The 15501-nt window shown below is 39.8% G+C and overlaps 1 protein-coding gene across 1 annotated transcript in view; it reads right to left on the bottom strand.

Annotated features, from left to right (window-relative positions):
• Fpps (Farnesyl pyrophosphate synthase) overlaps positions 1 to 15501 on the bottom strand; it is a 322613-nt gene that overhangs the window by 152431 nt on the left and 154681 nt on the right. The window contains exons 6-7 of the mRNA XM_067126286.1: positions 14906 to 15070; positions 12736 to 12768 (exon numbers count right to left, since the gene is read on the bottom strand). Of these exons, the coding sequence (XP_066982387.1) occupies positions 12736 to 12768; positions 14906 to 15070 (198 nt within the window). The remainder of the gene's footprint in view (positions 1 to 12735; positions 12769 to 14905; positions 15071 to 15501) is intronic.

Here is a 15501-nt window from a genome sequence, read left to right as displayed (position 1 = left end):
ATCTTCCCCAGTCTCCTGTTTTCCTCTGCTCTGGCCTACTCCCTTCCTTATCCCACCAACAACCCCCCCCACCCTGGTCTACCCTGGGTCCAGCTCTTTGTCATCTTCTCGCGCGGGTGACATCAGTGTCCGACGACCACCCCGAGTTGTTGGATCTTTCCTGGTGGAGGGATTCGCTCCCTCCCAGGGCTGGTCCCAGATGGCATTTTTCTGAGCTCAGTGTCTCGTTAACCCGCTCTCCTAGGATCGAGCAGGTTTTCAACTTTCTCAGGGTTACTTTTTCCTCAGCCTTGTCCCGCGTTCTTTCCGGCGTTCGGAATGCTCTAGTTGGGTTGACTGGCGCTTACACCTGCCCTTGTGGATCTGTGGTGTTTTGTAGCCTCACCCTTCTGTTCTCTAGCGGTAGAGGCTTGGGATCCCCGGAGGGGGTGGTGCGGACCGGGAGTGCAGATTTTTATGTCATTGTTAACCGATTATGTTACCATCCTCTGTATATATATGCATTTATTTTGTTTCCAGCGGCTCATCCCCGTTGGATATATATTTGTTTTCCTGTTATTGTTATTAGAGTCCGGTGATCTTACCCTTGAGTTCCGCCCGTTTTATTCCCGGCACCCTTGTGGTAAGGGTCCCGTTGATTCGGCTCTCGTTCCACGGAGTATTCCAGCAGTCGAGGGCTTCTTGCTTACCTTAAATTTAAGTTACTTTTTCTGGTAGGCCCGTCTCTGACGGGGTTTTTCATTCGCCGAGTGCTCGGTAGTACAGTATGAAAATACCTGTGCCTGCTTAGTTTAAGTTTCTTAGAGTGGTAGGTTCATATACTGTTCACACTTACAGACTGTTCGTTGTGAGGAGCCCGGTTGTACCGCCACCCTCCACCAAACCCTACGGGCATGTGGTGTGTCGGACCCACGCTGGCTGTGCGGTCCGGCTTGATGACCTAATCGTCTGGCATTCGGAAGGCTGTGAGGTTTGCTTCGTGCTTTGTGGGTGCATCCAGAACGAGTCGGTAAGCTACTTACTTTCGTTCTTCACGATAGTTACAGTTTGCTATGTTGCCATATTTTGTGTTCTAGCGCTTATATAGTTTACAGTATATTAGCCCTTCCTTGATTCCCTGCTCCCTTTCAGGCCGACGAGTCCTCCAAGAAGGAGGCCCTAGAGTCTCTCCGCGCCTGGGTGGCTGGGTTTGGGAGGAACGTCCCGTTGGGGAAGCCCTACGTCCTCGACGGGAAGCTGAGGGATTTGCTCTACCCAGGCGCCGGATCGCTGCGGCCGTACCAGCTGATGTGGCCGCACCCATCATCGAGCAGATCCGGTCGTGACCCAGCCACTTCTAGAGGACCCTTTATGCGGAGGTTTCGGGAGGACGCCGCCGCTCTAGATTTGGACCTGGAGCCCATGAACACCGAGCAGGACCAGGTAGGTAGAGAGGTAAGTGAGGCAGTGGGGGCAGATGCCCTTTTTGATTCCCCTTCATCCTCTGTTTCTTCATTTCAGGGCTTTGCTAAATCTTCTATCTTCAGGGACAGCGCTCCATCTACTGTCCCCAAGTTGAAGACGTCGTGGAAGGCGAAGGGCTTCAAGTCTCGTCTTCCCCAAGGCATCCCCTTCCCCCCGTCGAAGCCAAAGGTTGCTGAACCTGTGGCCTCCGGGAGCAAACCAGGTACCTCGGGCAAAGGAGCGAGTAAGAGGGTGGCCAGGCCCAGCCCTCCCTCGCCAGCCTGCCTTTGACCCTGAGGTGTTTCTTGGGGATGTTGCTAGAGAGGTTCTCTCACGGAGGTTGAGGCCAAGCTTTCTAAGTTGACGGAGAGGCTACAGAGTCAGAAGAATCTTCTTGCCGATATGGCACGCTCCGGTGGGGCCGGACCACAATACCAGATCCCTGACACTGCTACCCTCCCTTCTTTTGATGTAGGGAACCCGTGGCATTTCGCTCTTCGTGCTATTCGCCACGAAGATACCTTGACCATCGAAGGACTAGGTACCAGACGCCTGGAGGAGCTGGAGTTCTTCCCGGCTGATCTCTTGCCCCCCTACCCAGGCTTCGTTAGGCTGACGGAGGAAGCCTGGGTACACTCAGACAAGGTCCCTAAGGAGACGGTGATCTTCCCTAGGGATCAGGCGCAATCTGCTCTCTTGCGCACCTTTTCCAGTGGCGGGCGGAGAACACGGTTGACCCCCTTCAAGGGCAATTTCACTATGTTTTCCTCGGGATAACCTGCCCACTCCTGCCTGAACAAGGTTGCTATCACAACCGCTCAGGCTTGCTTGGATGGCAAACCCTTGCCTCAGCTTAGGAATCAGACCCCACGTCTCTGATCTTCCCAGGGGGGTGACGAGTTCTGGAAAGACGCTCCGTCCACATTTACTGTTGGTAAATTGGACGCAGATTGCGCGTCAAACCAGTTTAGTGAGCAGCTTCCTAGGCTTCCGGAAGCTCTCCTGAAGGCTGAGTTCGAGGCACGGTGTCGGTTGAGCCGGTCTTTGAACTCGCTGTGCCTGTCAGAAGCGACCGCCGTCTCCTTTGCAGAGGAGCCATTGTTTCAAGTTCTGACTAAATCCCTGTTAGCAGGGTTCCAGTCGGATCTGTACGACTTCATGGTGGCAAAGATGAACTGCCGTAAGTTCATCTTCGCTGATGCCACTATTCGTCATGAGCCTAACAGACTCATGAAGAGTTCTTTCTGGGGAGAAAATCTTTTCCCAGAAGAGGAAGTCTCCAGTGTCTTGGGCGAGGCAACCAGGGCTAACCAGAGTCTGCGCTCCCGGTGGGGTATCTCCGCCTTTAAGCGGAAGACCCCGGAGTCTAGCGGTTCCCAGAATAAGCCTGGGAAACGTTACAGGAAGCATAGGAGACCACAACACCAGACGGTTGTTCAGGCAGTTCCGGTCTCGACGGTGAACCAACCGTCCACCTCCAAGGCTCAACCCCAACAGTATGTGCTGATTCAACCAGCCCAATCCCTTGCTGCGCCTACGTACGTCTCCTCGCCGGCGTACAACCCTACCTATGAAGGCCGTGGGGTCTTTCACGGCCTTAATAGGAGCGCAAGGGGGGGTAGAGGTCGAGCCCCCTACAGAGGCAGAGCTGGATCCGTCTCCGGGGAGAAGTGGCGTGGTAGAGAAACAAACCTGCTTCCTCCCATTGAGACCAGTCAGGTAGGTGGACACCTATACTGGTTCAGAGACCAGTGGTCCTTCAGTCCTTGGGCACACAGCATCCAAAGGCCTGGGTTGGAGCTGGATCAGGGACCCTCCTCCCCTGACCAGGTTTTATCAACCCTCCTCCAAAGCCCTACAGGACTTTGTGACAGAGCTTCTCAACAAGAGAGCAATAAAGAAAGTGAGGCACCTCAAATATCAAGGCAGGCTGTTCACTGTCCCCAAGAAAGATTCCGGCCAGCAAAGAGTGATTCTAGATCTGTCGCGTCTAAATCTCTACATACAATGCGACAAATTTCGCATGCTTACAGTTGCTCAAGTACGGACTCTACTGCTGCGTGGAGCCGTCACCACCTCTATCGATCTTTCAGACGCTTATTATCACGTCCCAGTTGCGCGGAACTTCTCTCCCTTCCTGGGTTTCAGACTAGGGAAACAGGCCTACTCCTTCAGGGTCATGCCTTTCGGGCTCAATATAGCCCCAGGATATTCACAAGCTGGCGGAAACAGTTGTTCAGCAGCTACGGTCCCAGGGGATCTCCTAGTAGCATACCTGGACGATTGGTTAATCTGGGCCCCATCCGTACAGGAGTGCCGGAAGGCTACAGCCATAGTGATCAGGTTCCTGGATCGTTAGGCTTTCAATTGAACAGGGAGAAGTCCCGCCTGACTCCGGAGTAGGAGTCATCACATGTATTCTAATCTAGTTTGTCAACTATATTTGTTGAACAAAGGGTGACATCTTTTGAGGAAAATGTTCCATGGGTTTTTGAGCAACACATATTTACTTCGTTGTCATTCAGACAACAGAGATTATTAGTGTTCATCTAGTTTTCTATTTTTTTCTTCATCTTTATCCGGTGTAGTATTGTTATAGTCCCATACTGGATTATGTGCATTGAAATCTCCTACAATTAATATGGGATTCTTAAAATCTTTTATTTTCTGTAATATGTTTAAATCATACTTTTTACTAGGCTGGTTGTATAAGTTAATATCATTGAATAAATTTTCTATTTTCACCGTTACTGCTGAAATTTGTAATTCAGTGTACAGTACTCTACATCTACTTTCTTGTATATCATTTTATTAAGGACATATATTACTGTTCCTAAATTATTTTCATTTTCCTTTGATGTAGTGGCTAGTACATATTTACCTATACTTGAAACAAATTTTCCTACATGTTGTATACATATAACCATTGGTTCGTATTCACTTATAAGTCCGACTTCTCCTAAGTGCATTCTTGTTAACCCTTAAACGCCGAGCCTCTATTTACAAAAACATCTCCTGTATGCTGGCAGTGTTCGGTGAGTTAGCGCCGAAGCGGAAAAAAAGTTTTTTTCAAAAAATCACAGCATGCTTAGTTTTTAAGATTAAGAGTTCATTTTTGGCTCCTTTTTTTTGTCATTGCCTGACATTTAGTATGCAACCATCAGAAATGAAAAAAATATCATTATCATATATAAATATTGGAATATATGACAGCGAAAAAAAAAACTTATATACAGTAATTGTATACAAATCGCTGTAAGCACAACGGTTAAAGCTAATGAGTTATTTTTTTAGTTGTATTGTACGCTAAATTGCGATGATCTTGGTATATAACAAATTGTAAAACGATCAAAGCAACACAGAGAAAATACTATCAAAAAATGATGCATGAATTCGTAACGCGCGGACGTAAAAAAATGTTTTTTTTTTCAAAAATTCACCATAAATCGAAATACTGTGCTAGAGACTTCCCGTTTGTTGAAAATGAAGCTAATTGATTGAATATTAATAGACTGTAAGTGTTTTAGCTTACAATTCCAGTTTTCGACCATTTCGGTCGAGTTAAAGTTGACCGAAAGTTGAATTTTTCTATTTATCGTGATTTATATGAAAATATTTCAAAACTGATAAAAGCTACAACCATGAGTTATTTTCTGTTGTATTGTACATGAAATTGCGCACATTTTCATATATAAAACTTTATGTAACGACTAATATAAAACGGTGCAAATATTACGACAACGAGGCGAAAGAATTTCTGAGATGTTCGGCCGAGTTACCGCGCAGACGTAAGGAAAATGTTTTTTTCAAAAATATTGTGCTAGAGACTTCCAGTTTGTTGCAAAATGAAGGTACATGATTGAATATTACTAGAATGTAAGAGTTTTAGCTTATAATTGTGTTTTTACCATTTGGTCGAGTTAAAGTTGACCGAGCTTGAAATTTTGGCAGTTATCGTGATTTATATGAAAATATTTCAAAACTGATAAAAGCTACAACCATGAGTTATTTTCTGTTGTATTCTACATGTAATTGCGCACATTTCCATATATAAAACTTTATGTAACGACTAATATAAACAGTGCAAACATTACGACAACGTGTGAAAAGAATTTCTGGCGGACGTAAGGAAAAAGTTTTTTTTCAAAAATTCACCATAAATCAAAATATTGTGCTAGAGACTTCCAATTGGTTGCAAAATGAAGGTAAATGATTGAATATTACTAGAATGTAAGAGTTTTAGCTTACAATTGCGTTTTTTACCATTTCGGTCGAGTTAAAGTTGACCGAAGGTTGAAATTTTGGCAGTTATCGTGATTTATATGAAAATATTTCAAAACTGATAAAAGCTACAACCATGAGTTATTTTCTGTTGTATTGTACATGAAATTGCGCACATTTTCATATATAAAGCTTTACGTAACGGCTAATATAGAACAGTGCAAAAATTACGACAAAATGACGAAAGAATTTCTGAAATTTTTGGCGAGTTACAGCGTGGGGCGTAAGAAAAAGGTTTTTCAAAAATTCACCATAAATCGAAATATTGTGCTAGAGACTTCCAATTTGTTGCAAAATGAAGGTACATGATTGAATATTACTAGAATGTAAGAGTTTTTAGCTTACAATTGCGTTTTTCGACCATTTCGGCCGAGTCAAAGTTGACGAAGGTTGAAATTTTTGTAGTCGGCGACGATGCGTCCACTTGGCACCCAACAGACAATTTTAGTCGACGTATGATACGTCCAGTAGGCGTTTAAGGGTTAATAATCCATTTATATTCCATTGAATTACATAACGATTGAATGGTGTAATATGAGAGCGGTCAAATTACGCTAAATTATTTAAGCTGATATTTTCTTAAATTTGTTTTAAGTTAATTTGTATTTTTGAGGTCTTGATTCATTTTTTGTTGTTTTAATTTGACTTTTGTTGACTGTTACATTTTTACTATCTTCATTTAATTTTCCCATTTTGATTTTTTTCAGAATATTATCTACAACACTGATATGTTTTTCTTTGTAATATTCTAAATGTTCAATACACATGCAACCTTCTTCATTAGATTTAATGTTCGTTTTTTCCTTATTCCTATAACTCATGAAATTTCTTATGTGCTGGGTAGGCGTTCTTTAGTTATAGTTTTATTTTTGTGGCACAATGCTACAAAGCATTTACTACAACCACAGGTATCTTCATGTTCATTAGTTTGTTGTTCCTTCTTGGGTTTTCTTGTGGTGCCTATAATTGGTGATGGGTGAATTTCTTTGCCTTCATCGTAGTTATCTATATTTTAGTTTTCCATTTCATCTGAATTTTGATTCTGCTCCTAGAGGTATTATTGTTACAATGGGAGACAGTGGAATGTTTGATTTAGTGTTCTGTTTCTGAACTTTAGCTCTTGGTGAGATTGATGGGTTATTTATCTTTTTACATCTTGGTTGGTGGAATTAGGTGGGGTCTTATCTAGTTGCCTCTTCCGAGTTGTGTTATCCATTTTGTCACATTCTTGTAATTTTAATTCTTCTTCCTCTTTCTCTGTGTCAATATTCATATCTATTTCTGGTAAGGAGGTAAATCTATTGTCAACTGTGATAATGTCATTGTTGTATGAAATCTCCATAGAAGAGTTCTTTTGATCATGTATTTTTTTAGTAATATTTCTTTATTTTTATTGTCATTCACTTCAGTTTGGGTACTGTTTGATTTTGAAGTATCTGCATACCTAAATTTCTTAGCTGGGTCATTCAACCCTCTCGCTTTTAGTTCAAACTTTGCTTCTCTGATAGGCATTCCAGTTCATTCTTGTAGTAATTTAAGTTCGGTGTTGTAAATATAGAATGCAAGTTTTAGATCGGGCATGATGTTCTAAGCCACAATTTATGCACTCTGGTTGGCTACAGTCCCAGCGTGTTTTATGCTCTTGCGAACTGCAATAGGCACACCTGGGAAAATTTCTGCATTTAATGGCTGTATGGCCATATTTGCAACAGTTCTTGCATTGCATGGGTTTGGGAACACAAGGTCTTAGTTCCCTGTTTAATCCCAGTACTTTAATTTTCAAGGGCAAGTGAACTTTATTTTTGCTATTTTGATAGATTTATTTTTGTCTTTCCTGCTTGGGACCTCATATAGTTCGCAGTCCCCAGCATTGTTGTATCTTTTCTGTAATGAATCTAAAAAATTGGTTTGTTTTGTATTTCTTCTTCTAAATTTGGTAATATCGCTGTGACTTGTACACTGTTCATGGTATCATGCCTTGTAGCGCTTATATTTATGTTCTCTATGTTTATAATGTTTTGACTGGATTCTGGTTGTTTCAACCAATCATTCTCTTTTTAATTTGTCTTTGCTCATCTCTTGTGATGGGCATCGGTTCAACAAGTAATTTTCCAATTTTAATAAGGATATGTCTTGGTCAGCTTGTAAATTCAAAAACCTTGAACAGTTTGATTCTCCAAAAAGGGAATCAAAGTGAACCAAGGTTGAGTCAGGTCTACAGTATATTTTCTTTTGTTTATTCTTTTAGGGTCCAAAGGGCCCATGGTTGAAAAGTTTGAACTATTTTTTGTTCCTTTTTTTTGATGGGGACACAGGCAAAGAAACACCTGGCTCAAAGGAGAATGGTTCCATTGTAACAATGCCAGGTTCTTTTTTTACAGGGATATCCTTCTTCTCGCATGGGTCACCAACACTGGAGAATTTTCAACTTCCAAGGAGGGTGCAGAGGTTGTCATCTGTGTCAAAACAGTATCATCAGAGGGCCCACGGGTACTCAACTCTTTATTGTTGCTATTCATAAAGATCAAATGGAAAAAAAAATAACCTGAAAACTTTAAAAAGATATCATTAGCCTTTCATGGGGTTTATTCTTCCACTAATGGCAGAAGTGAGAGCAGACGCCCAAATGTTCGCCACCTACCCTACCCCACAGGGGGTGGCACTATTCGATTAGTGGCCCAAGTGTAAGCCGAACCTGCTTGTTAAGACCGAGAGTATAAGAATACAATCATCCCCACCCTAATAGAATTATGGGCAAACCAGATAGAATGCTGAGAGTCCTATCCCCAGAGCCAGACACCGCCCCGGTATCCATGGCCCAGCCCCGCAGAATAGTTCCGCCCTTGAGATATCAATCTGATATCTCTCAGGTCTGAACATTATCAGGTAATTGATGATCCTACCACAGTTCTCACTATTCAGCTTCGGATATAAACCCATTTCCAGCTATGATATCGTTTTCTATTTATCAGGTCCAATAAATTTTAGCTAGTGGAAAATTCCACAAAATTTAATCAAAATAAATATATAATGGTATATGGGACTCTTGGACTCAAACCCGGGAACAAATTCCTGGGGTTCAAGAGCCCCCTCATTACGTCAAGGTGGTCCCACATTAAGGGGGCGTATAGCCATAAACAACCAAACAAGAAACTGTTGTTTTGCTTATAACCGAATCGGGTAACAACAGCTGTTTTGCTTGTATTTCAACCATCGTACGGTAGTAAACAATTACTGCAGTTATGTAACACATGACGTTAAGTAGAAAAGGACCAATATATTTTTACATTATACCCTTATTTGCTGTGGATAAAAGATCGGCAAGGAAATATACTGGTAAATTTAAACTGCAAAGTTGTAGCTGAAGCTGAGAAAATAATGTTCAAGCTGCTAATGACTATAAATTATCGTGCATCAGCAACATGGATGAAACTTGACCGTAATTAAGTTAAGTATATCTTAGTTTAACCAGACCACTGAGCTGATTAACAGCTCTCCTAGGGCTCGCCCGAAGGATTAGACTTATTTTTACATGGCTAAGAACCAATTGGTTACCTAGCAACGGGACCCACAGCTTATTGTGGAATCCGAACCACATTATAGCGAGAAATGAAGTTCTATCACCAGAAACAAATTTCTCTTGTTCTTCACTAGCCGGTCGGAGACTCGAACTCGCGACCATCAGAGTGGTAGCCGAGAACAGAACCCGCTCACCCAGCGAAGAACTGACCGTAATTAAAATTGGAGAGAAATATTTTAATCGAAACTACTGGGCATGAAAGAACACATTACTTCTGATAAAAGATAAATACATAAAGCTCATATTATGATGAAATCAAGTGAAAATAGCGAACGGAATCTTGGTTTTTTACACAAAACAAACGGCCAACGTCATGTAATAACGGAAAAAAAGCTAAATTAATTTCACAATGAGACATATTTAAGTTATATTTCAACTTACAACCACTTCGTATAACAAAAAATGACCTTGCCCCATAAAAATAAAGTATCTAGAGATTCACTTACTCTAACTAGAAGCAAGAAAAGCGCTCCGAACCGAGTTGAATATGGCGAAATAAACTTACTGCGTAACTTATTTCCAAACCAAAACAGAGATCGCTGTGATCGCAATTTATAATACAAAGGCAATATAAGAATATATACAGGCAGTCCCCGGTTTACGACGGGTCCAGCTTACGACGTTCCGAGGTTATGACGCTTTTCAAATATATTCATCAAAAATTATTTCCCAGTTTACGACGCATGTTCCAGGGTTATGACGCGTCGTATGCCAATCCGACGGAGTAAATATGGCTCTAAAACGGCAGAATAATCAAAATTTGGAGGTTTTTTTGATGAAAAACTCAATAAAAATGCAGTTTACATCATTTTCAATACACCCAAAGCATTAAAAGTAAGGTTTTCTTAGGATTTTTTATGATTTTCGACGATTTTTCGGTTTACTACGTGGCGTAAAAACGGAACCCCCGTCGTAAACCGGGGACTGCCTGTACAATATTATTGGCTACAGTAAAGCAAAGCATAACATTTCAAAAGATCCATGGAAGAGACGCATACTCGTTATGTTGATGTTTATATAATACAATATTAATATGTGAATATAGAGTACAGTAAAATGTAGGATAGACTACTGTATATGTATACAATATACCATAGTATAGGCTAAGCTAATTCTTGTTTGTTATTCAATTTCTCTTTGTACTGAATTATTATAAGTCAATCTGCACGAATCTCCAGAATTAGCTGATATTAATAATTACTATACGTGTATGTTAGAGTATACTTTATAGTGTAGGATAGGATACCATATATATATACTGTACATGGTACCGAATACCCTAGTGTAGCTAGGCATATTCAAGATGCATTTTTCCCAACAAACGATGAGTTTTTTGGAACCTAACCTCATCGATAATACCTGTACAAGCATTTTTAGGGGCTTTTTTACTGTTTGAACTATCAAAATAGGCAGTTCCAAGTGTTTTTAGAAGGGCTTTAGCATTCGCGGATTTTAGCTATTCGCAGGTGGTGTGGTACGCATCCCCCGTGAATACAAGGGGTTTACTGTATACGTATATAGATATATGTATACATTTATATACATATACACGCAGTCCTCGGTTAACTTTGGGGGTTCTGTTCCCGGCCGAGCGCCGCTAAACGAAAATCACCAATAACCGAAAATCGGTGATAAACCATTTAACTGGATATCAGAACCCACAAACTGCTTACCGACGCCAATAAACTGCTTACCAACACAGATAAACCGCTTACCGGCACCAAAAATCGCTTACTGGCACTGAAATTTACTTACTGGCACCGAAAATCTGGTTAACGTCGTCACTAGCCAACGCCATAACACCGAAATGCTGTTAACCGATACCGCCAGTAAGTAGGTACTGCATATATACATACATACAGTGGCACCTTGGTATACGATGGTTTCAGCACTTGTATTTTCAGTTAACGAGGGAAAATTCTTGCAAAATTTTGTTCCCCCTTACGAGTTAAAAATGTGACCTACGAGCATTTTGGTGGAGACTGGCAAGTGGCCTGCTGGGATGGAGGTAGGAGATATGGAATCCCCTCGGGTTAGGTAGATAGGGGGAGGGTCATGTGGAAGTAGGAACAGGAGGAGGAAGTGGGGGAAGGAGATAAAACGGTGGACTAAGGTGATGGTTATTTTTTTCGAAATTTCAAATAGGTCCTGAAATGTCCTTAATCGCCCTCAACTGCCTCATGACCCTTACTTGTAAACAACTCGCTGATCCACATTTGTGCCTGTGGTTGAGACTTTGCATAAATTTATCGCATCTTATCTTTCCAATCTTTGGGTTGATATCTATTAATAATCGAGAATAACAATAACACCTATGAAAAAGAAGCCTGTTAAGGAAAGGATGAGGAAAAAGGCGAGTTTAACCATTGAAGTTAACAAAGAAATGATTGCAAAGCATGAAGCTAGTGCACACGTGTCTGACTTAGCTCAAGAGTGTGAAAGATCTAAATCCACAACATGCACTGTTTTAAAGAAGAAAGAGGAAATTAAGGCATTAGATACTGCCATACGAGAAACAAGAATATCATTCAAGCAGTGCCAGTAAGCAATAGCAGAAATGGAGAAATTGCTGCTTTTTGGCTGAAACAGAAAGAGCTGGCTGGGGATTCTACTAATGAACCATGATTACACAGAAAGTCCTAACAATTTACGTAGAAGTCACCAAGGACATGCCAGACCCATCTCAAGAAATGGACTTCAAGGCAAGCCAAGGATGGTTCCAAAAATTTTTGAAACGGAGGCGGCTAAGGTCAGCTGTCCAGTATGGCGAAGCTGCGAGTTCCGATACACAAGCAGCCATAGAATACGTCAAGAAGTTTAAAAGCCTCATGGATTCTGGGGACTACCAGCCCCAAGTATTCAACTGTGAGACGGGTTTTCTGGAAGAAGATACCAAAGAGGACCTATATTATGTCCGAAGAAAAGAAAATGCCTGGACATAAGCCGATGAAACACCGCTTTATGCTTTTGTTTTGTGCTAACGCATCGGAAGACCTGAAGACGAAGCTACTGCTTGTCTACCATCCTGAGCATCCACGAGACTTTAACAAACAATCTTTGGCAAAAACAATTTGGCTAACAGTAGCACAAGTTATATTTTTAAGTGTTCCCCACTGCATCAAACTATTCAAAAGCAACCTCAAATAACTTTATTCCCTGATTAACTTTCAAGTTTCCCAACTGGCCATTCACAATATAGACTTTATATTCATATTAAACTGATAAGGAATTTTTGATTGTTACATTGCACAATGAAAAGTTTTAAAATATTCATTAAACTGGAGGCTGGCACTATCTTCTCTCAGATAAACCTAAAACCATTTAAGGAATAATAATAATAAAAAATGAGTAGGGAGTCAGAAAATAATGTTCTACAAAAGTTAGTAGTGTAGAAGATTAAAACTTTAACAGGAGTGTTTCTTTTAGCTTACCACTCTCACGTTATCTGTATTTCTTATCCCCGCCTGTAATTAAACAAAACAAACATTCATCTTCCAATAATTCAATAAAAAATAATGACAGGGGCAGATGTTAAAAGAATAATGGAACAATTACATAAGCATCTGTGAAGCCATAAATATTCAATAAGACAGTAAAATATGAGATTGTATACAAAAAGTACATGGTAGCATGCACACTTACAATACAAGTGGAAAACCCTATACCAGTACACTAACAGCTAGAAATTTCTGAATGATATTCAAGAGAACTGAGTAGTAACATTGACAACATTGAAAATTAACAATTAAATATCACAATTAACAATAAAAGTACCTACAAAATTATAACTCAAACTTTCTCAACAGTAAGTGATAATGAATTTTGTTGAATTAAGTAAGGTTCACTTGTCATAAGCACAGGCATCTGAAATAAAATTCTAAAATCTGCTTTTGTTACTGTAATACTACCACTGTCCTCATTTGTATCAAATCTGTCAGTTAAAAAAATATCATGGAACTTTTCAGTGTGCTCTAAATCTGTATGTACGGCATATCACTCTGAAGTTCTAACACGATTCAGTACAAGTTTACATACTCAGGTGTACCAGTAACTATTATTTACTTCTATACTAGACATAAAGACATTTACAATGCTTATTTTCAGCTATATTAATTCCCTAACCCACACAAAGCTGTTGCTCCTCACACTGAAACAATGCACACATGTCAAATTAAGCCCTAACCTACAAAAGCCTATAGTTTTTAACAAAACCAAAAACTCAGAACTAAAATATCAACACAGTTTTTAATTATCATTAGTCTTCTATCTTTTAGCAACTCACATTATTTTCAATCATTTCTGCAATGACCCAGTACAATAGAAATAAACCAAGTCACTAATCTCAAAATAATATACAATAACTTTCATTTTCAGTAGGATATCAAAGAAGTATTAAAGAACAGTTATTAAAAATGAGGATTTGCCAGAAAATATTAACAACGGGACTTAAAACAAAAAATCCACAGATATCTAAAGAAACCAACATCTCTCAACCCTAACCACATATATACATTACAATGAAATTCACACCATCATCATAAATGCTTGAACATCAGCTTTCTCCTTTACATGGTTAGACACGAAATACTATCTCCATTCCCCTTTGTGCTGTGTTGTTAATCCCTGAACTCCTATATCATTTAAGTCTTCATCTATTTCATTTTCACATATCTTCGGGTCTTTACACTTTTACCCCCCTATTTTGACCAACAGTTCTTCATCCTTTCTCATCACATATACTGTACAAACTATCTCAGGCTTTCATCTCTGTTTCCAGTCCAACCTCTGGACACCAAATATCTCTGCCATTTCCCCATTTGTAAAATGATCTTCCCATCATACTCTGGCCATAAATATTACCATCTTTTCAAAATCTCGTCCAGTACATAGTAGGTTGCCCAAGGCACCAACCATCTGTTGAGATACTGCCACTAGACAACTGGCCAGACAGCCTGATGTACAACACCTTACTCTAGGTGCAGCACATTCCCTTTAACTACACATACACCAAACAGTTTAAAGATATTCTCTATAGTCTTCATCTTCTTTGTACAGTATTAGAGGAGTACGAACAATTTTTTTCAAAAGAATATTTTCTGTCATTAATTTACTGGAGGATACAGTAAAGAGCCAGATAAACTTGTACACACATCCCATTAAAATAATTTACCATTTCTACTGTCATTATTTACAATATTAACGCCATTTTAGCTGTCATTGTTGCTTAACACTGTTTATTACTCTTTCACCATACATTACTCAATTTAAAATATAACTGGAACACATTAAATAACTCAAACCTTGTCACAAATTATGTACCATTAGTAAAATTACAATTATTAACAAACTAAAGGAAAGCAGGTTATCTCTTCTTTTTCCTATTTGTCTTCTCACCAACAACATTCAGGGAAAATTCCCTAAAAGTATGTTTCACTGACATTTTACTCTATTTCCTAGTTGGCTTAACTATACTGTATATGGACAACACAAAGTTGTACCCTTTTAGAATAATATCTTATCACAATTTAAACAAAGGTGTTTTATACTTACAAATAACCAGAAACTTCAACTGACAACAAAAAACAACTGCAATGTACTTACCATATACATAGATAAAGCAACGGGCAGGTAAAAGGAATAATACGCAGTCTTGTACTTGACAATTGCATTGTACTGATGCATGGTGAATTTACTAAGAAGTGGCCTCTTTCCTGGTGGACATGATAAGAGATCTAAAGTTTGCCCTAATGCAGTCCTCATTGTCATCTGGAAAAAGTCTTGACATTAATTTCCTGAAAACTTACGACTGACACTTTAGAAAAAGACAATTGTGGACATACACCAAAGCACATTTGCCCCCCTGAACTCCCCCCATTTGAAGAAAACTGATTACAGTATAAGCTATTAACCATAACCTCCCAGACTGAAAATTACGTTCAATTAGACCCAGTTTAATGCAATTTTAACATGCAAATGTACCTAAGACAACTTATTTAGAAAATTAGACAAATAAAATATCTAACACAATAGAAAAGTTTTAACAAGACAGCACTGTACTGCACCACTATAACAAAAATATAACAAAAAAACCTATACTGTACAGGTACTTTGCTTGCTTGAACTGTATCGATGATGCTTTCTACTCGAAACATTATGCACACTAAAACATCAAATACAATTAACCATATAGAAATATA

This window comes from Macrobrachium rosenbergii, chromosome 3, assembly GCF_040412425.1.
Source record: "Macrobrachium rosenbergii isolate ZJJX-2024 chromosome 3, ASM4041242v1, whole genome shotgun sequence".
Classification (NCBI taxonomy): Eukaryota; Metazoa; Arthropoda; class Malacostraca; order Decapoda; family Palaemonidae; genus Macrobrachium; species Macrobrachium rosenbergii.
The sequence above is the reverse complement of the archived record's forward strand: the minus strand, read 5'-3'. Positions and strand labels throughout refer to the sequence as shown.